Genomic DNA, 21,386 nt, shown 5'->3' with positions numbered 1-21,386 from the left:
TACTTTATTTAAAAGTAGTTTCTCCTGTATAGAAAAGATGGTACAATTGACCTGGGCAGATGGAAAGTATTTCAAGAAATTGAAGTAATGGGAGCGATCTCACCCATACGGCTTTTTCTTCATGGCAGCTTTGTGGGGAGGGGGGAAATCAGGCTTGCCAAAGGGAAAGTGAACTGCTTTGCTGGTCCAAATGGACATAATGCCAAGATGGTTGCATTTGTCTGATTATATGCCTGAGATACTGATGATTTCACTATCCTTGTCATTATTGTTGCTGTCATTATCTTTATCATCCTACTTATGCCAGATATTAAGTATGAGATAGACCTAAAATGCAAGACTGTTAGGTTATGGTGACTGAAAATGATATGAACTAAATTCCAATATACGAGAAAAACATATGCTTGGGAAAGAATGGGATGTGAAAAGGCTGTGTAGGCTTGATCCCATCAGAAGAACAGGCCAACAAATGCAGTAGAACGGCATTATTAAGTTCTGAAATGGTACAGTGGCTCAGACTGAAAACAGGAGATCACAAAGATATAATACTCTAGCACAGGGGTGTCAAACTCAAGGTTCGTGGGATGGATCCGGCCCATGATGTGGTCGGATCTGGCCCATGGGGCCATCCTGGAAAATGTAAGTGGCCAGACCATGTTGCATCGGCCCAGTCTACCCAATGTGAACAGCAAACATTGGCCCAGCGTGGCTTCGGCCTGGTCTACCCAATGCAAAGAAAAAATATCACACCAGCGTGGCTTTGGCCCGGTCTACCCAGTGTGAAGAGGAAACATGCCAAGTTTGGGGAGAGGTGTCAAGCTGGCCACACCCACCCAGTTGGCCACAGCTGGCCAGTCTGCCAAGGTCAACCACAGCCCTTATGTGGCCCTCAATGAAAATGAGTTTGACACCCCTGCTCTAGCATATGAAAAAGAAACTACCTGCTAGTGAAAATATGTGTATATTTATATAATATACCCTACCTCTTTGCCAAAAAGGTACTCAAGGCAGCTAACAAATAGATTAAAATAGGATTAAATTGCATTAAAGCATACCCTTTAAAAGTCAGCAAAAATACCTAAGTGTGACAGTTGTTGTTAAGTGAATGTTGGCCCCATTTTACAACCTTTCTTGCCACAGTTGGTAAGTGAATTACTGCAGCTGTTAATTTAGTAACACAGTTATTAAGTGAATCTGGTTTCCCTATTCACTTTTGGTTGTCAGAAAGTTACAAAAGGTGATCACATGATCCCTGGACACATAAATATGAACCAGTTGCCAAGCTTCCTAATTTTGATCACATGACTATGGGGATGCTGCAACAGTTGTAAGTATGAAAAGTGGTCTTAAATCACTTTTTTCAATGATGTTGTAACAACAGTTACTAAATGAATTTTGTAACTCGAGGACTACCTCTTCAACTACATTTTCAACTATTGGCAGAAGGACAATAAAGAGGGAGCTACTCGTTCATTGTCCTTTGGTACATCTTTCCAAAACTAGATCATTTTTTTGCTCCTTTCTGAACATTTGTGGAGGACCAAGGAAACAGTTTTTCCAGAATTACTAAATGTCAGACAAACTGATCCTAAGTCGTGACGAGTAGCTCATAAACAACATTTTGAATTGTACTTGGAAGCTGGAAATTGGCCAGAGAAGATTTTTTTTAAAAGAAAACCACAGTACAAGTGCAAAAGATGTTGGAATTATAGTAGATTAGAACCAGAATGCTGCTGCTCACACAAATACTTATCTAGGTGACTAAAAGATGTTGCAGCTGTGTTTATATAACATACTAAGATAGGTTAGCTTAAACTTGGCTTATTTGTGATTTAACAGTTGTCTTAGCCAGGACATTTGATTAATTTGGGACTCACTGGGTTTTGCACATCCAGAAAATGCTTTAATCCAGTAGCCTAGCTAAGCATGTTGTAGGACCCAATCTTAGGAACCCAAGATTCTTAAAGGGATATCATATAGGAAGAGGCGACAGAAGTTATGTTCCACTTTATATTATGGGATAAACTGTACATTAAAATATATTCTGTATATATTTAATATATTTAATATATTTAATACTTATTAAAATAAGTATTTCCTAAGGATAAAGGGGACATGGTGGCTCAGTGGCTAAGATGCTGAGCTTGTTGATTAGAAAAGTCGGCAGTTTGGCGGTTCGAATCCATAGGGCCGTGTAATGGAGTGAGCTCCTGTTACTTGTCCCAGCTTCTGCCAACCTAGCAGTTTGAAAGCATGTAAAAATGCAAGTAGAAAAATAGGAACCACCTTTGGTGGGAAGATAACAGTGTTCTGTGTGCCTTCAGCGTTTAGTCATGCCAGCCACCTGACCACGGAGACGTCTTCGGACAGCACTTGGCAAATGACTGAAAATCTGTGAAGGCCAATAAAGGATTTATGTTGCCCTTCTGGGCCTATGGGTGAATGGTTAATTAGGTACATATAGGGGCAACCTATACATTTACTAGGTTCCTCTGTCCAATATTAAACATTTTGAGGGAACATCTATTGTATTGTGATGGTGTCTTAATTAAATGGGGGAGGGGGAAATCGAATGGTGTCACCACTCTTCATGCTACAGTGGTCTGTCTTAGCCCATAGCATAATTTCTCCATCATGCAGAATAAATTCTCTTGGCTTCCTCCATTGCTGCATCCTGATAGCAGTGGGACATGTAAGTTCCATCACATATATTCATACAGAAGCTACCTTAGGGACCAAATTTTGGGCTATGGCATGAGATATTAACACATGAAGATGCAAAAAAAAAAAAAAAAAAAAGAACCCCATCTATTTATTTAAATATTTATTCATAGATTTGAAGCATGTTAGAGCCACATTTTGGGCAGAAATGGCCTGGTTTCTATTTCTAAGCTTATCAAATAAGGCAAACAGCTTGGCAGAAACTAGGAGAGAAGGCAAATTTGATGACCAAGTGGTGTGAAAACTGCTTAGGGTTGAATGGCCAATGGTATGACAAGATGGGTGGGTGAGGAAAAAATCCTTCCTTATCTCTACTCTAAGGCAGCTGGGAAAAATCCAATCCTTCTGTATGACCCCACTTTTGTGGTCTTATTTTGATTTTGCTGATGTTGCTTAAGCTATTCAGAATTGTTGGAATTTGGTAGCCAAATTTTTGAAACATAAATGCATAATAAATTGGCATGTCATTATATGGAATAGGCCATTGTGCATTTACTGTTACATTTTTAAATTTTAAATACTCAATTATCATATGTGTATGACAACAACATACCAGTTCAGCCATAGGGATGAAATGTTTCTAGCAACCTTCAACAACAACAAAATAAAAATAAAAGTGGCCATGCAGCTCTACACGTTGAAGTTACTTTCACTGAATTCAGTGAGTCTAGTTAGCAAGCGGGTTTATTAGCCAAGCACCGTAATGGTGACAAGTGATTGCAGAAAAGCAGACTCGAACCACTAGATACATGCCCTGTTGAACAACATCTCTGGCCTTGTAGTGTTGATCAAGTGAAGGCCATTATTATGTCCCCCAATATCCCATTTACAATGATAGCAGGGCCAAATTATTGATAGGTGAACTGAAGCGTTCATATCTTAAAACAACTGAAAAATCCTCTTGCAGGTGTGTTTCTAGATGTTACATTTGCTCTGTTATTTAAACTTTGAATGAAATATTTAAGCTGTTTAAAATAGCATAGTTATTTTATGATATGCTATATTGTTACGACCGGTAATTGCAATAATAACCTAATTCAGAATGGGACAACTCAGCTCAGCCAGCTCATCACTGTCAGCTTCTCATCACCAGGTTGGCCTGGTTGGCTCTCCCTTCAGCCACCCATTGCGAGTTGTCCCTGTGGCAGTTGGCTGTATGGAGTTGTCCTGCAGCAACTTGGTAGCAGTGAGTTGGCAGAGGTGACATGCAGAGGCTAGCTGGCCACATCGAGTTTATCCTAGACTCAATTTATTTACTTACTTAATTAACTTACTTGCACTTTCTTGGATCATGAAGGCACTGCACTCAGTCATCAGCCCCGGTCATCTTGTATTTGGACTACTGCAATGTGCTATACATGGAGTTTCCCTTGAAGAGAATTCAGAAGCTACAGCTGGCACAGAATGCAACTGCACGGACAGTCCTAGGGCCCCCTAGGGATCATCATGTAACACTGCTGTTGCATGACCTGCAATGTTTTGTGGTTTTGCTTCCAGGATCAGTTCAAGGTATGGGTTAACTCAGTGGTGGGTTTCTATTTTATTTACTACCAGTTTGCATGTGCACAAGAGGTTTGGGCGCGCACCTGCGTGCCCACGTGAAGCTTCTGCGCATGCGCAGAAGAGTCTGGGCAGATGGGCAGAGCCTCCCACCACCGCTACTACTGGATCGGCCGATCTAGGCTAAACCAGCAGCAACCCACCTCTAGCATGTGTGCTCTCTCTCGTACATGTGCGATACTTCTGTGCATGCACAGAATCATCCGGGTGGGAGGGTGGAGTTTCCTGCCACTGCTACTACCAGTTCGGCCGAACCAGGCCTAACAGGGAGCAACCCACCTCTGGATTAACTCCTTTAGAGCATGGCATGAGACCAGGCTATTTGAGGAATCATTTTGCCCCAGTGGGATTGGCCCACACTGCTTGCTCCAGCACAAGAAGGATACTGCAAATCCCATCAAGGAACCTCAACTGGTAGGGAATAGAAGAGCCTTTTTTGCTGTGGCTCCTACCCTCTGAAACATCATGCTGCTTGGGGGTAAGATCTGCCCCCACCCTCTTGGCCTTCTGAAAGGGCCTTAAAATCTGCCTCTGCCAACTGATTTGGGGCCCCAATGAGGATGCTACATGCTGAAGGTGGTTAGTGGATTAAGAAGATCCCACCTCTACTGCATTTGCGGTTTCTAGTTTTTCCAATCTTGTGTTAATTATTGTTTTAACTTTTTAATGTTTTTATATTCTTGTTTTTATAATATTGTAAGCTGCCCAGAGTTGCTTGACAGTGGGATAGGTAGCATGTAACTTTAATAAATAAGGAAATAAATGCTCACTACGTACATAGCTCAACTTCACAAATGCCATAGAAGAAACTCAAAAAAGAAAGAAAGAAAGAAAGAAAGAAAGAAAGAGTAAAAAGAGGAGGTAATGATTACCCATCTGTTTACAACCTAATTTAACCAAGACAAGTTTCCAGTTCTGCCAAAACTACAAATAAATTTCTTAAGTAGTCAAAATCCCTTTAAAAACCTCCTAAATAAGCAAGTTTTCTGGTTTTCTATTCAAATTACTTCTCAGAGAAATGTAGCTGTTAAATTGTCTAAAAGAGTTCTATAAGGAGAAATGTGATCTCTCTCTACAGACCATCCAGGATCCTTCCTTAAGTTCAGCACCTGCAGTTCAGAATTCTTAATTTCTCCAAACAATATTCTTTATCCTGATCACCTTAAATTAAGAATTTCCCATTTTATTGCAGTGTAGTTCTTGAGGGAGGGGAGCGGAGATGTAGCCCCTGCCCTATTTTCTTGACACCGCTGCTCTCTATTCTCTCCCCGTTTTTCTGCTTTTCTACTTTGCTTTAAAACCTCCCCCTTCATCCCTGCGCGCGTTAGTTAGGATGAGACGCCTGCCTTTGGAAAGCGGTTAATCTAAATACAGACCTTCAAAAGAATCCATACATTGGAGACTTTTATTAGAGGAGAAAGGAACCCTATGATTCTTATGCCCGTATTTTGTTACAGTGCCTTGGAACTCAGGGATATCTCCCTCCCCCCTCTTTCTTTTCCTCGTCTAAGATTAAAAAAAAAAACGAAGCAAAAGGTCTTTCATCGGGTTTTTTTTTTAATTAAAAAAAAAGCCCAGCTTATTCTCCCCATAGAAGACATAACTCGCCTCTTTGGGAGGACGGGGGAAGAACAAGCGAGGAAAAAAAAGGGGGACCTTTACAATACGCGGGGCATTCGCTCTCTCGCTCTCTCTACTGGCCTGGCATTCAAGACTCGGCCTATTTTGGGGGGCTCAGCAAGAGAGTTTAGAAAAGAAGCGTGGGGTCTATTGAGAGGGCTCTGCCCCCCTTCACAACTGTGGGGCTTTATGAAACTTATCTTCCATGCCTTGTCAGGGCATTTACTGGAGCCCAATTAGTGCTTTTGTTGCAAAAGTTCTTTTGAAAAAAAAAAAGTTTGAGCAGGCAAAAGAGGATGAGGACAAAAAAAGTGGCGGGGGGAGGACACCGCGGGGCGGGGAGGGGGTTGAGCTCTCTCGCGTCTCCCTCTTATTTTGACGATTTCAGTCATTACGCCGTGTAATAGTTAATATGACAACTGGACGCTGAAGTTTGTATAGAAACACCTCGGCAACAGGCGAGAGAGCGAGAGAGCGAGCGTGCAGTGGGTGGCAACTGGCGCGGGAGCGGAGCGTCCGGCCGATGGGCGCGCAACTGGCAGATCCGCTGAATACCCGGGGAGGGGGGATGTGGAGAGAGGCGATCAAGGAAGAATTGGGCACAATTCTGGGGAAATAAAATTAAGTGGGCTGCCAAGGAGAAGGCGAGGTAGAGGAAAGTTAACTCGTTTTGAATGTTTTCCAACTAAAAGGCCCGTGTCCTTAAAAAAGAAAAAAACAACAACCACCCTTGTCGCTGGAGTTAAAGAAATGCGTAAATGGGACGATTTTACACGGATTGGTTACAGGTCTTTTTGACCCACATTCCAGGTTTTGCTTTTGGCTCTTTTCTTTTCTTCTTCTCCTTTTGTCGTTTTCCACTCTCGCTTTCAAAAGCGGCGTCCGGTTGTGTGTTGTTGTTTTTTTAAGGCAAGAAGCGGGTAAAGCGTGTCGTTTGTTGTGTCCGTGCGTAATTAAACCAACAAACAACACGGAGGCTGCTATACAGTGTTGTAAACGGGAGATTTCCACCCTCGCTGAGTATTTCAGGAGATTCCTCCACCGGTTCCCTCTGCAGCTTGCGGTGAAGAAAACAAAGACGAAGCGAACAGGGCAAGTGGGATTTCGGGGAGAAAGAGATCCTGACCCTTCCATTGGGTCGGGATCCCTCTCTCCTCCCCCACCCACATTCCCCTCCCTGTTTCTCGCTGTTTAAATTTGCTCTTTCACAATGAGGCGACCGTGGCATTGACCCCAGCACAGCGCTAACTGGACGGTTTCTGCCTTGTTTTTCAAACCTACATTGTTTCTGCCGCTTCTTTGGGAAACTTTTTCATTAGGATTCCGTTTACAAAAAATTCTATGGTGTGGGGGGATGGGGGAGGACGGAAGGATGCATCTTATGCTCGGCCTCCTCCAAGCGCCGCCCTCCCCGCTTTGCCCCCATTAGGACGCATTAAATAATGAGGGGTTTTAAGCATCTTAGCTCCAGTTCATGCTAATGAGCGGTGGCGGGGAGGAGAGGAAGGGGGGGGGGAGAACTCTCTCCCATTTGAGAGAAGTGAAATCTGAAGAAAGCGGGAGCCGCTCACACTTTTTTTTTCTTTTTAAGTCTCCTTTCTCAAAAGGAAAGTAACTGGGGTTGTGGAAACGTCGGGTGTAGCGCACACGTAGCAAACTCTCTCTCTCTCTCTGTGTGAGAGAGTAAGAGTGAGAGAGAAAAAGAGAAAAAGAGAAGAAGAGAGAGAGAAGGAAAGAGGGAGAAAGAAAGAGAAAAGGAAAGAGAGTGAAAGAGAGAGAGAAGGAAAGGAAGAGAGAGGAAGAGAGAGAAGGAAAGAGACAGAGAGAAAGAAAGAGAGAGCGCGAAAGAGAAAGAAAGAAAGAAAGAAAAAGAGAGAGAAGGAAAGAAAGAGAAAGAAGGAAAGAGAAAGAGAGAGAAGGAAAGAAAGAGAGAGGAAGAGAGAGAAGGAAAGAGAGAGAAAGAAAGAAAGCGAGAGAGCGAAAGAAAAAGAAAGAAAGAAAGAGAAAGAGAGAGAGAAGGAAAGAAAGAGAGAGAAGAAGAGAGAGAGGGAGGGAGAGAGAGAGAGAAGCTAACCGAGCGCCTTTAGCGGCTTTTACGCGCAAAGAAACAAGACTTTACTCTCCCGCAGGCGCGGCTGGGCTCTGCATGCGAAGCCACTTCTCGCCCCCTTTGCATGGCTGGCGCCCCCTAAAAACACGCCCCACCTTCTTCCCTCCCTAGATCCGTCTTCTCGCGCAAAGGGTCTCGGGAGAAAGTTGGAGGAAGACGGCTGGACCGACGGAGGCCGGTCGTGTGTCGGCATTGTAGGGCCACGCGTCCCGCGTCCCTCAGCGGCCAAGGCGGGATGGAGCCGAGCGGTTCCTTCGGCTGGAAAGATCGAGGCGGGTCATTGCCCATCTGGCTTCCGGCTTTCAGTTACGGTGCTCATTCGAAAATTTGGTGCCAAGACTTCACAAGCCAAGAAAGGAAGGAACGTCCCGTCTCTCTCTCTCTCTCTCTCTCTCTCTTTCCCCGGCCCTCATGAAGTTGAAATGCCCTCCCTTTATAAGTCTCTGGCAGCCGCTTACCAACGTAGACCTTTTAGCTCAGATAGCATCCGAGGACAAGGTAGCTGCAACTCTCTTGCGCGATAAGGAAGCATGGAGGAATCTGTGACAGAGATGGAGCAAAGGGTTCAATCAGATTCATACCGGGAGCCCCCCAGAAGAGCTGAAGGTTTCCAAGGGAAGAAAGAAAGTTGGCAGAGCATCCTTCTCCAACCTGGATCTCTTCAGTTGCAGCACTAACTCCAAATCCCCATCAGCCCAGTCAAGAATTTGTGGGGTTTCAGTTCTTAGCACCAGGGTGAAATCAACTTACCTTTGATACAAATGTGAGCGCATGCACATGCGCAGAGCATAAAAAAAGGGACATGATGATGGCCAGATGGGTGCGCGGAGCATCATCACTGCTATCGGTTTGCCCGAACCACATAGAACTGGCTGAATTGCACCACTGCTTAGCAATCCAATATAATTTTGGATTACAGTGTATGAATACAGGATATGTCAGTTACACAGGCAAAGACCAGAATTTTAAAAAAAATCTCGGTAAATATTAACACATGAACTCATAACAGTAACTATAATATGATAACACTTGTATTCAATATAATTTAGTTTATAAATCATCATACTTACAGTTGAAAACCATCTCTATTTTAATACAGACATTCATAGTCTTTTTTCCTCTAATTCCTACCCATTTGTCTCTACCCACTCATAGAACCTGTTCAATGTCAGGTTGGAGCATTGCAAGTTAAAGGGGATGATATTGTTAAAGGATGGTGTATAATGTTGGTCCTTAATTTAGATGACTTTTCATAGTATTAGACAAATGTATGGCAAAGCTGGGACCAGTGATGAGTAACCCTGGGTAAAGTTTCAAAGAGGTAATTTTCTCTGAAGAACGGTTGTGCAAAACATCTAAGTTGTTTTCTAAAGTGACTTATACACACACACCCCACTTCTAAAATGCTTCACTATGCTGCCTCCTGTGGCAGTTCCAGTAAGAGGCCTACTGGGGTGGACCTCTTCAGAAGCTTCCTGCACCATGCTCAGTCAACTCCTGGAAATGCGGATAGTTTTTTCTACCTTCACACAATTGTTGAATGAAACTTCAAGGTCATGCAAGGAATTGAGGAATCTTCTGTAACATGATGAAGTAAATTGATTGCCAAAGTGCAAAGCACTTTATTGATATGACTCACAACTGCTTCTCATGCTTTACAATAATATCAATTAGCTTCTTTCACATGCTGCAAAGAGTTGCCTTTGGTCCTTGGGGAATGTTTATGTGCTTTCTATACTCATTTAGATGGACATAATGGACAGAATAACCGTAAGGTAGATAGGGCTTGGGAATCGTGTTTTGCTTCTCATCCACTCTTCAGAGCTGAAGAAACTTCTATCTATCTATCTATCTATCTATCTATCTATCTATCTATCTATCTATCTATCTATCTATCTATCTATCTATCTATCTATCTATCTTCTTCCTCAATGCCCTTGTAGATCAAGCACTGCAGTCTAATACTGTATAACACAATCTTCCCAATCTTGTACCCTCCAAGTCTATTGGACTAGATAATTATCACCCCCAGATATGAATAGTAGTTGAACGTAGCAATTGTTGAAATTCAGCCCATCTGGAAGACACCAAATTGAAGAAAACATTGTAGGGGAGGGATTTTCTGGTCACTAATTGCAATCTGTTGAAGGTAATCTCTTAGGGGACAACAGTAAGCATGGAGTGAGCTGGGAGTAGGAAGAGTAAAGTGGGGGCAACAACCAAAAACAGATGCCATTCCATCGAAGACAGGCACTATACTCTTATAATATATTAAAACTGGTTTAAATTTAGAAGATATCCTTCTTTTATGGCAAAGAAATTAGTATCTTGAAGATTAATTGCAATTCTGCCAGTCCTATTTACTTTCTGGGATCTCATTTTAAGAAGTTTTTTTCCCCTTTTTAGTGATGCTTCTCAATCTTGCGAGCTGTTTTAGTAATTGTCAAGAAATGTTGAACAGTGCTGCATGTGGTGCACCAGGAAATTTTAGCCACTCTGAAAGGACCATCCAATTTGGCTGGGCTCCCCCAGTTCTGGCTGATCATTTACTCCATTTGGACAGGAAAAAACTATAAACAACCCCTCCTTTGAAGTATAACATGCTGGCTTGTTTGTTCTGAAACTTGTCCTCTAGTTTGCTCTAGGATGCTGATCGTTCTTCTGTTAATTTGTGACTCAGAAGTTAACCTACAGCTCAGTCCTTACAAGTATAACATGAGGAAGGGTTGATCAGACTTTTGAAAGAAATGGGAGAAAGAGCTGTGCTTTGATTTGGGACTAGGAGAGTTCACTCAATAAGGCAGGCTAGGCTACAATGGGGGAACTGTGGTTCAAACTGTTTTGAAGTTCATTGTAGTATATTAATACATTGTACAATACAATGCAATAGCAGAGTTGGAAGGGACCTTGGAGGACTTCTAGTCCAACCCCCTGCCTAGGCAGAAATCCTATACCATTTCAGACAAATGGCTATCCAACATCTTCTTAAAGACTTCCAGTGTTGGGGCATTCACAACTTCTGGAGGCAAGCTGTTCCACTGATTAATTGTTCTAACTGTCAGGAACTTTCTCCTCAGTTCAAAGTTGCTTCTCTCCTTGATTCAAATTTTTTTACTACGGGTTCTGCGGGCGTGGCTTTGTGAGCATGGTGTGGCTTTGTGGGTGTGGCTTTGTGGGCGTGGCAGGGGAAGGATACTGCAAAATCCCCCATTCCCTCCCCACCCCACTAACCTGCTTTCCAGCTCCGTTCTCCTGTTCAGGGCAACAAAAGAAGATCAGTTGGGAGGCTGAGATGCAGCGGGGGCGAGGCCAGCCTGTTTGCCGGTTTTCTAAACTGCTCAAAATTTCCACTACCAGTTCTCCAGAACCTGTCAGAACAGGCTGAATACCACCTCTGATTTATATGTCAGCCTTATAAGGTAATCCAGACAGCACACTAAAACCATGAGTACTATTGCTGCCTCTATTGTAAGGTTACAGTAACAGAATCTTGCAAGTCTGAAAACCATTTCCCTCTTTATTCCAGAAACTATGCAGGGTCCCTTCTGAGACATTTTCTGCAATCCCATTCCAGCTTTGGACTCAGAACTCTCTTATCAGATCATTGATTAGGCTGTGGATCTTCCTCCTGCCTCCCAAGGTTATTTTCACATTCCATTACACTGCAGGAGCCTATTCTTTCAGCTGAAAACTACCTAGCAGGTGTGTTTGTCTTAGATGGGCACACTGCAGCTTCCTCTCTCATGGGAAGGTAAGGAGGGCATGTTTTTATATGGTACCCACTCCATTGAACAACCTCCTGCTAGATATTTGGATGGTTCCTTTGCTTCAGGGAGATTGAGGAAAACTTTAAAGAAGACATTGTGCAAAAAAGCATTCATTTCAATTGTATTTTTCACATTTTTTAAGCTATCCATCACATTTGGAGGTTGGCATGGGGTCACTGAATGCCTATTTAGTTTAATTTCAGTGTTACCATTGAAATGTGATTTGATTCATTTTAGGTATATTGTACTTTGTTTTGTATGTTAATTGTGCAGTACTATAAGACTGAAGAATCAAGTGGTATACAATATAGCACATAGCTTATTTAATATGTTAGTCCTATCCTTAATCATATTAAGCCATAATACATACTTTGTTTAGGTGTTTGGGTATTATATAAACAAGCACTATACTTGTAAATCTGTTATGTGAATCCACTCTTGGTATTGATAGTAGTTTTCTAAAGTTTGCGAATTCCTTTGAATGTTTAATATTTGTGCATCAATTCAACCTAAAATGTGATCTGTTCTCCAGACAAGACTTAAACTCAGATAAACAGAATCCAGTTAAATAAATGAGCTAAAAACATTATACCTGTTTATTGAGGAGAATTATCCAAAGCTGCATATTTGTGTCTGTCAAATGTATGCGAACCTTTTCATTCAGTACAGTAATTGTTGTGCCCTCCTCACAAAACAGGTCCTTGCACCTTCATGGTGGTTTGGAAAATATGGCTGAAACACTAGAAAGGGACTACTGCTAGCCACTGTAGATAAAACTGAGCACCATGGACAAATTATTCAGCATTAACTAACCTCTTGTGTTTATAACTTTGACCAAAAGCCCTGCTAAGTGTCACTTGTTTGCGTACTGATCAAAAAGCCTGAAAAATAGTGGCACTTGTACGTTGCTGTGAATCAATCCATATTGACTCAATTAAATAGAGTGAAGAGAGAGGCAGGTGCTTATCCAGGTGCAGAGGGATTGCAGTTCCCTGTATTAATGCCCTGTCTGATGCTGTTTATTTGCATCGGTTCCCACTCTATGATGTATTTTAAAGCAAAGAAAATGCCAGAGTGGGATTTCCATAAACTCATGTAGACAGAGTGCCATCTGCTGACAAACAATCATTTTAAGGAAGAAGATCAAATGTGTGAACCATTGCAAGCTTTCGACTCTCCTGCCTGACAATCAAACTGTGCCCCCCCCACTTGCAAAAAGCAGACACCTAGATGCATAGCTTGAAGATTTTGTCTGATGTTATTTCTCTTTTCAATTTGGACAGCTCAAATACTTTTTCAAATGGGATGACTTCAAAAATATTGTTTTAATGTTACTTACTTATTATATTAATTAATACTGTAGATTGTCCAGTACTACCTTTACGTGAAATAATTGAAAGTAAAACACTATAGGTAAAGGTAAAGGTTCCCCTCGCACACATGTGCTAGTCATTCCCGACTCTAGGGGGCGGTGCTCATTTCCCTTTCAAAGCCAAAGAGCCAGCACTGTCCGAAGATGTCTCCATGGTCTTGTGGCCAGCATGACTAAATGCCGAAGGTGCGCAGAACACTGTTAACTACCCACCAAAGTGGCTCCTATTTTTCTACTTGCATTTTTTATGTGCTTTCAAACTGCTAGATTGGCAGAAGCTGGGATAAGTAATGGGAGCTCACTCCGTTATGCGGCGCTAGAGATTCGAACTGCCGACCTTTCTGATCGACAAGCTCAGAGTTTTAGCCACTGAGCCACTGCATCCCTAGAAAATACTATAAAAAGCATATAAAAGTATTCATAAAAAGAGTACCAGCACTATCAAAACAGAGACGTTCATCAACTACTCTAATCCTAGACCTCTGAGAACAATCAGGTTTTAGGGGGCCATTTAAATAGGGTCAAAATGGGGGCTATGGAAATCTTGGAGGCCTTTTTACAGAGGGCAGGTGTTGCAAAAGAGATTTCCTTGGCCCCATCAGCTGACAGTCTATGTGACGGTATCCAAAGCTTGCTGACTCTGCATCATCATTTAGGAAGGGCAGAAGCTATGGAAGAGAGATGGCCATTCAAATAACCAGCCTATTCCATGAACGGTTTTATAGCCAGTAACCATCACCATGAATTGCACTGGGAAACCTATTGGTAACCAGTACAGATCACAAAGCAGAGGTGATGTGCACATGGCATAGCACGCTCATAATGGTTAGTATCACTGAGTTGTGGAAAAGTCACAGATCCTGAGTGATTTTCAAGGGGAGCTCCATATAAAGCACACTGCAATAATTCAAATACACGATGAACAACCATCCTAAGCCACCTGTTCCAGGTAGTTCCTCTGTGAGAGACATGGGTGGCTTTAAAATTTGATAAATCCACAATAAATCACATTTGTGTGAAGGCCTTCTTGGTCAGAGTGGCCACCCACTTCCTGAATAGGAACTGTAAGTCTATAAACACTCCAAATTGTACTAATAGAACATATTGTCACTCTACATCTTAGGATATAGTAACCCAGTATGTTCATGCAGAGTGAAACAACCAGTGAATACAATTTGGAATTGCTTTCCCTTTTCACATTTTGTTTTAAGGCTGGGGGGGGGGTAGTGAATAGTGAAAGTAGAAATATGTCCTAGCAAACTCTTTTTTTTTGCCATATCCCCATCAATTGGATCTGTTTCTCCTAAAGGGACATTTTATCATGTTTGGTGGATGTGGAAAAAACTCAGAAAATGTTGGATTCAGTACATGCACTAATTCAGAAGATTTTCAAGACGAATGTACAATTGAAACCAGAGACCTATATTTTGGGATTAATAGATAAGCAGCTGGAAAAAAAACTAATGGAACTTTGTTTTTATATATAATAACTTCAAACAAGATTATTATATGCTTGAAAGAGGAAAGGTTTGGCACTAATCACAATGGAAGAATGGTTGGTGAGAATGGTGCAGAGATAGCTAAATTGACTTCTTCAATTACAGAGAAGACAATACCTACAATATATTTTTGCCGACTATAAACATCTTATGGACTTTTTGCATGAAATGGAAAAAAATGAACTTTTGATTTATGGTTTTGATGATTAGAAAATGTTAGATAATAGAAAAAATACAGCTGTTTTGTAACCATAGAGCAAAAGATAAATTTGTAATCACTTGTATTTGTTACACAGGAAATTGAAGTTTCTTTCTATTTTTTTTTATACCTTCCCTTTCTTTCTTTTGGCCTTTTTTAAAATTATGTTTTTGTTAGTTTTTAATTTTCTTTTTGAAACTTTTAATAAAATTGTAGAAAAAATATTGGCTTTATCTCTTTTCATTCCCTGAATATAACATCCACACGTTGCCTTTTTTACTAAAATCATCCTGTTTTTACAGTTGCCCAAGCTTCATAGAGAGGCTGGCATTAAAAATAATTAAAATTGTGGGCCACATGTATACAAATGAATGGAGAACTAAATAAAAAGTGGATTTTTTTTTAAAAAAAAGCTGATACCATGCTTGGTCCCAGTCAAAAATACTCACTGGGAAACCTAGGTGGCTGCCAGTGTCTCCAGTCATGTATGAAGAGTTCAGCATGTATGTTCCTCTTGCCTTCTAGATGCTCACTAAGAAAGAATTTTTCAAAATGACCATCAGATCATTAGTATTTATTATACAGTAATTAATATGGTCTGATGCTAAGGAGTTAGATATTCTACTCCCCCTCCTCACCTGAAAAGAACTTTGTTCCAACTGCCAGTTCCCTCACATTCCATTAACTCAGGTCAAACTGGCAGATGTTCCATTCCTTCACTCAGGAGCAGCCTGGGGCTCCTTACAGTACAAACATCAATACCTCACCAAAATGTCTACGCCTTCTACCAACGGAACTGCTTCCGGACTCAAGGCAGTGGGAGCGATATTCCCTTATGTGTTTCAATCACCACCACGCACTGATCCAACAGATTGTGAACCGAATTTCTCCTGCATAGCCTGATCACATAGTTTCATCACAAAGCACAGGTATAATAGTTCTTATACAGTAATTAACACACTCTGATGCTAAGGAGTTCTACTTCCCCTCCACACCTGAAAAGAACTCTGTTCCATCTGCCAATTGCCTCACATTCCATTACCTCAGTTCAAACTGGCAAACTCCTTCACTCAGGAGAAGCCTTGGGCTCCTTACAGTACTAAACGTAGGTACCTCACCAAAATGTCTGCTCCTTCCACCTATGGAATTGCTTCCAGACTCAAGGCGGCATGGGTATCCAGCTAGTTGTTATGTATTTGCCTATGGTAGCTAAGGAAATAGGAATCTGTTGCAAACCAAGATAGCTTCAAAATGACACCAGAATTACTGCCATATCTGTTTGCTTTGCTTGTATCCTGTTGCAGAAACATAAGTTGCAGGGTTTGGTCATGTTTTGTCACTTGGTCCTCATTGCCTCTGGGGGACCTAGCTGTCATTGTATTTCATAATGGCCCAGGGTGACTTTGGGAAGCTGTTTCAGTGATTGTCACAATTAACTTGCTCTGATTTAATTTGGGCTGTTTCACCCTGCTTAGTCTGTACTAAGTCTGTACTTAGTCTGTACTACTATGTTCATTTGGGAATTTCACTAAACTTATTTGGGTGTCTTTCAGAACTGCGTGCTTCAGATAGCAATTTATACAAACAGAGGGAAAACATGGGGGAGAATTGAAAGTACCTTCATTTCACTATCTCAGCTGGCTACAATTTTATGTTTGATTATCTGAAAGTAAGCCACAGGAATCTTGTGAAATTTAGCAATATGATGCTCTTCCTTCCGTGCAGACAGGCAGGACAAGATGAGGACGAATATAATTTACATTCTTGCTTATTTTGTGGTTTTATTTACAGGAAATTTGCCCCCATTTAAATTTGAATGCATTCCTCAGAATTGGGCAATAAAAGATTTTCTCCCTCTAATAGAAACTTAATGAAGTAAATATGAATAAACCATTATTTGGAACTCCTGTTTGGTTGGATTACTGGTTGGATTACTGGTATTGCTACAATTAAGCAGCATCGTTATGGTTGGTTCATATGAGTAGGGAAGGAATACACCCAGAACTGAAATTACAGAATTGCACAATGCAAACCATAAGAAGACAAGAAATAATTCATGTGGTCACCCCGAAAGAAAGCACATGCAGAAGGATAAAGGATCCCACTTTTGACTTTTGTAACTTATGGCCAAACCATGGTGCCTTTTGAGTTGAAGGGGGTGGAGCAGAGTGGTGTGTGAAGAAAACCCCACCTTTGTCCAAACTCTGCCAAAGAACTGAGGTCAAAAGAGGGGCCGAGCCTTCAGTTGTAAACTCAGCTTTAAATATGTGTGTTCATAGTTTGCAGAAGATCCTGCAAACATTGTAAAATCGCTTAGGAAAAATACTGTTCATTAGTGCTTGGGGGGAAAAAAACAAATAAAAAGACAGCAACATGAATGGAGATCTTTTCCAAGTAAGTCCACTATATTAAGAGGACGTTTTATGAATGTATTTAAATGTTATAAATAAACACTAACATTTATTTTTAAAGAATGCATGATGTTGCAGTTACTAGTTATACAACTGACACTAACTTTCAATTCTATGCCTTCAACAGCAAGGTAAAATTATAGGCAGATATAAGTCCTTATCTTTCTCTTCTTGTTATTAACCTGCTCTTAAATGCATAAATGCTGAATCTGACAATCCTAAGTCTACTTTTATTTTATTATTTTATTTTATTTTGATTGTTCTGGAACAGGGAAAGGGGGAATAAACTTGCAGGCATAGCATTTTTTTCCACATAGATTTTCCCATGAATATTTTTTATCATGATTAATATATGTTTACTTGAGCTACTGTGGAGAAAGTTAGGTATTTATGATAATGTTTCCAATAACAAATAAATAAGGTGTTGGTGTTGCACACAGTTATATAAGTGTATGTTGTCTGACCTACATAGTTTCTATCTATACACTGAGATTTAAAATACATGTTCATGTTAAGTAACTGCAGTTAAACCCCCTTCCAATATCTCATGCAGCCTTCTTAAAATCTGGAGATGAATCGTGGTGAATGATATTTTTGATGAATTACGTGATAGATAGAAATATGTTAACCATGGACACCTAAAGTTATCTACAATTAGAAACCCCAGATCCCTGAATTTGTGAGCAAAGGAATTTGGGAAAGGAAAATAATGTCATCCAATTTTTTATGGCAATGTTTCATTTCTTTCCCAAGTATCCTCAAATGTATTTGCTTATCACCAATGGTCCAGCATATCTGAAATCTGGTGAATACATGCCTCGGTGTAATAGGAAAGTTAGACCAGTGATTATATCAAGTTGTTTTCAACTCTTAATGAACACATAGATTTTTTTCCCATGACAGATTATCTCTAACCTGGTCTTTTAGGTCTTCCAAAGGTGCACTGATCATTATTGTAACTGAGCCCATGGCTATCTTTTTTTCTTTTTTCCCCATCTTCCCTAGCATTACAACATTTCCCCAAAACTTAGATCTCAAAATAGAATAATTTCAGTCTGGTAATCTGTGTTTCAAGTGAGAACTCTGGATTGAATTGTTTGATGATCATTTGTTTTCTTGGCTGTCCACAATATTCTCAAGAGTTTTCTCCAGCAGCAAGTTTGAAGGCTTCAATACTCTTTCTACTGTTGTTCTTCAAATCCATCTCTTGTTTTCATAATGGATCACAGGGAATACTGTAGCTTGCATAATTCTGGTATTTGGAGTTATAAACTAGACCAAGATTTATCTAACAGTTGGATGCATTTGAAAGCAGAAAAACCACTGAAGGTGCTCCAGCCTCTTCCTATGCATCTAGACTATGGGAACAAATGGCAGATTTGCCTTTTAATTGCATTGAGCTGGCCCTATTTCAGAGGATTCCTTTAGCTCGGATAATCTCTGAACCGAAATATTTAATATTAATGGACTTTTAGCTGCTTCTGCTTCTTATTTTTCAAACAGTTTAGCAGTTCCATGGCTCTTGTGGATGGGACTGTAGACTTTGCTATGACTTCTATTTAAAATGCTGCTTTTCCATATTAACTAAAGTGGAGCAAAACAAATACCACAGTGAAATTCACTAATGAATTCCTGATTTTCCAAGAATAAAACTAAAGGATGTACACAGCATCCAATGTATCCTGCTGGGATAATCTTAGCAGTTCTGGATTTGTTCAAGATTTTCCTCATAAAAGGGTATAATCCCACCCCCACCTCGCTCCTCTCAGTCTTGGGATGTGCTTAATTTCCTCACAATTCCTTAATTAGGAAGATTGCATATAGCAATGAAGCAACAAATAGCTTTATTTTGTGTCCAGAGCAACAAAGAGCTTTATTTTATTTTTCTCACCATCATCCTAAAATGTATTGACCATTCAATTTGTTCTCCAGCATGAAGGTTGAACCAAAATGCTTTGAGTTGATATATATTTTTCCTTCCTTTTTGTAACAAACATTTACTGGAAACAGACGTTTCTGTTTACCAAAAGCCACTGACTGGTTTTAGCTGAACCTTTGTCTGACATTTAATAAATGCTCCTCATGAGCTTCACAGGCTTGTTCTGGGCCTGTGGATTAATGTCACAAATGATATGCACTGGAACAAGTATAGGCTATTTAACAAGACGTTCTCTTGTCTCGGACTCAACACGTACACTTAAGACACTGAAGAAATAGCAGAAAGAAAGATTGGCAATATTAATAAAACTGAGAAGGAGGAGGTAGCATCAGAAATGGTTTTTTTTTAAAATGAATTTTAAGAAAGCAAACTTCTTTTTTTAAACCATTTTTTTATTTTTTTTTCCATACAAATTTACACATATTATAGAAACAAAGTGTTGACCGGATCTTTCCTTTCACATCCTCTCATTTACATAACCCATTTTACATCATAGCTTGGTTTTACACTTTCAGCCAAATTATTTTCTTCCATTATTTTCCATTTTTATACTTATTTTTTCTTAATACATAAACAATATCTTCAATTGCCCCTTCAAAAATTACACCAAATTATCATTTCATATTTCTCTATTGGTCTATTTTACTGTAAACAATATATATCCTCTAATTAAGTTTTAACGTAGAGAGCATTTCTTTCAATTTTTTCTACAATTAACAATATACTTTAATTTCTTTATTTCTTAATTCATTACATAACAATACCAATCATACTACTATTTTCTTTACTCTACTAATACAACTCTTTTTCTCTTCTAATCATCATTGCTGCAAAAACTTAATTTGCCAAATTTAAGAACAGAGGAACATCTTGCAAATAGAGAAATTCGATCCATTGCTTCACAACAATCTCCTCCCATTCGAGGCAATATATAGACAGAAACATATGAAGAACGGTTGCAGGAATTGGGTGTAGCTAGTCTAGAAAAAAGAAGGACTAGGGAGGACATGACAGCAGTATTCCAATATTGGGAGGGCTGCCATAAAGAAGAGGGCATCAAATTATTTTCCAAAGCACCAGAAGGCAAGACAAGAAACAATGGATAGGAACTAATCAAAGAGAGAAACAACCTGGAATTAAGAAGAAACTTCATAACAGTGAGGACAATTAACCAGTGGAATAACTTCAATACAACACAATACAATAGCAGAGTTAGAAGGGATCTTGGAGGTCTTCTAGTCCAACCCCCTGCCTAGACAGGAAACCCTATTCTGTTTCAGACAAATGGCTATCCAACATCTTCTTAAAGACTTCCTGTGTTGGGGCATTCACAACTTCTGGAGGCAAGCTGTTCCACTGATTAATTGTTGTAACTGTGAGGAAATTTCTCCTCAGTTCTAAGTTGCTTCTCTCCTTGATTAGTTTCCACCCATTGCTTCTTGTTCTACCCTCAGGTGCCTTGGAAAATAGTTTGACTCCCTCTTCTTTGTGGCAACCCCTGAGATATTGGAATACCTGCTATCATGTCTCCCCTAGTCCTTTTTTCTATTAAACTTCCCTTCAGATTTTGTGGGTGCTTCACCACTTGAGTTTTGAAAGAAAAGACTGGACAGCCATCTGTCTGAAATGGTATAGGGTCTCCTGCTTGAGCAGGGGGGTTAGACTAGAAGATCTCCGGTTCCTTCCAGCTCTATCCTGATTGAGGGTGCAATTCAAATTTTATGAAGCTTACTACTATAGAGGCTTCCCCCCTCATCCCCAAGGAAACAAGCCAATGGCAAGAACTGTTATTTTAAATATGTTTAATCTTTAAAAACTTTTTTTCTCCTGTCTGTTTATATGAGAGCTAAGATGGATGTGAATTGTAAAAATAGGGTATAAAACAGCTAGCCAAATTCAATTTTAGAACTTAGAGTTGATGTAATTAGTTTCCAGACACCAAAGCCTTGTAAATAATTTCATATTTATTATTTAGGAATCCAGGTACATTGAAGAGAACACTTCCCAGAAAGATGCAATCTCTCTGATTTTTTCCCTTAAAGAAGAAGTTGGAGCCTTGGCTAAACTCCTTCGCATATTTGAGGTATGTATTTTACAAAAGCAGTTGTAGGAAGACCAAGGCTTCAAAATGACAATCCATCCATTATGGATGCAGTTCTCAGATGTCATCTACTTTGTGGTTAATCTC

The 21,386-nt window shown here is 40.2% G+C and overlaps 1 protein-coding gene across 2 annotated transcripts in view; it reads left to right on the top strand.

The window, feature by feature from the left end:
* Nucleotides 1-17,084: 17,084 nt before the first annotated feature.
* Nucleotides 17,085-21,386, top strand: part of PAH (phenylalanine hydroxylase) — a 49,932-nt gene continuing 45,630 nt past the window's right edge. For both annotated transcript variants that reach the window (XM_087723071.1, XM_087723070.1), the window contains exons 1-2: nucleotides 17,085-17,242; nucleotides 21,174-21,281. In XM_087723071.1, coding sequence (XP_087579197.1) covers nucleotides 17,222-17,242; nucleotides 21,174-21,281 — 129 coding nt within the window. In that variant the 5' untranslated portion in view covers nucleotides 17,085-17,221. The remainder of the gene's footprint in view (nucleotides 17,243-21,173; nucleotides 21,282-21,386) is intronic.

This window comes from Thamnophis sirtalis, unplaced genomic scaffold (genome assembly GCF_051295495.1).
Source record: "Thamnophis sirtalis isolate CommonGarterSnake01/CBP01778 unplaced genomic scaffold, rThaSir2_p1.2 scaffold_9, whole genome shotgun sequence".
Lineage (NCBI taxonomy): Eukaryota > Metazoa > Chordata > Lepidosauria > Squamata > Natricidae > Thamnophis > Thamnophis sirtalis.
The sequence above is the reverse complement of the archived record's forward strand: the minus strand, read 5'-3'. Positions and strand labels throughout refer to the sequence as shown.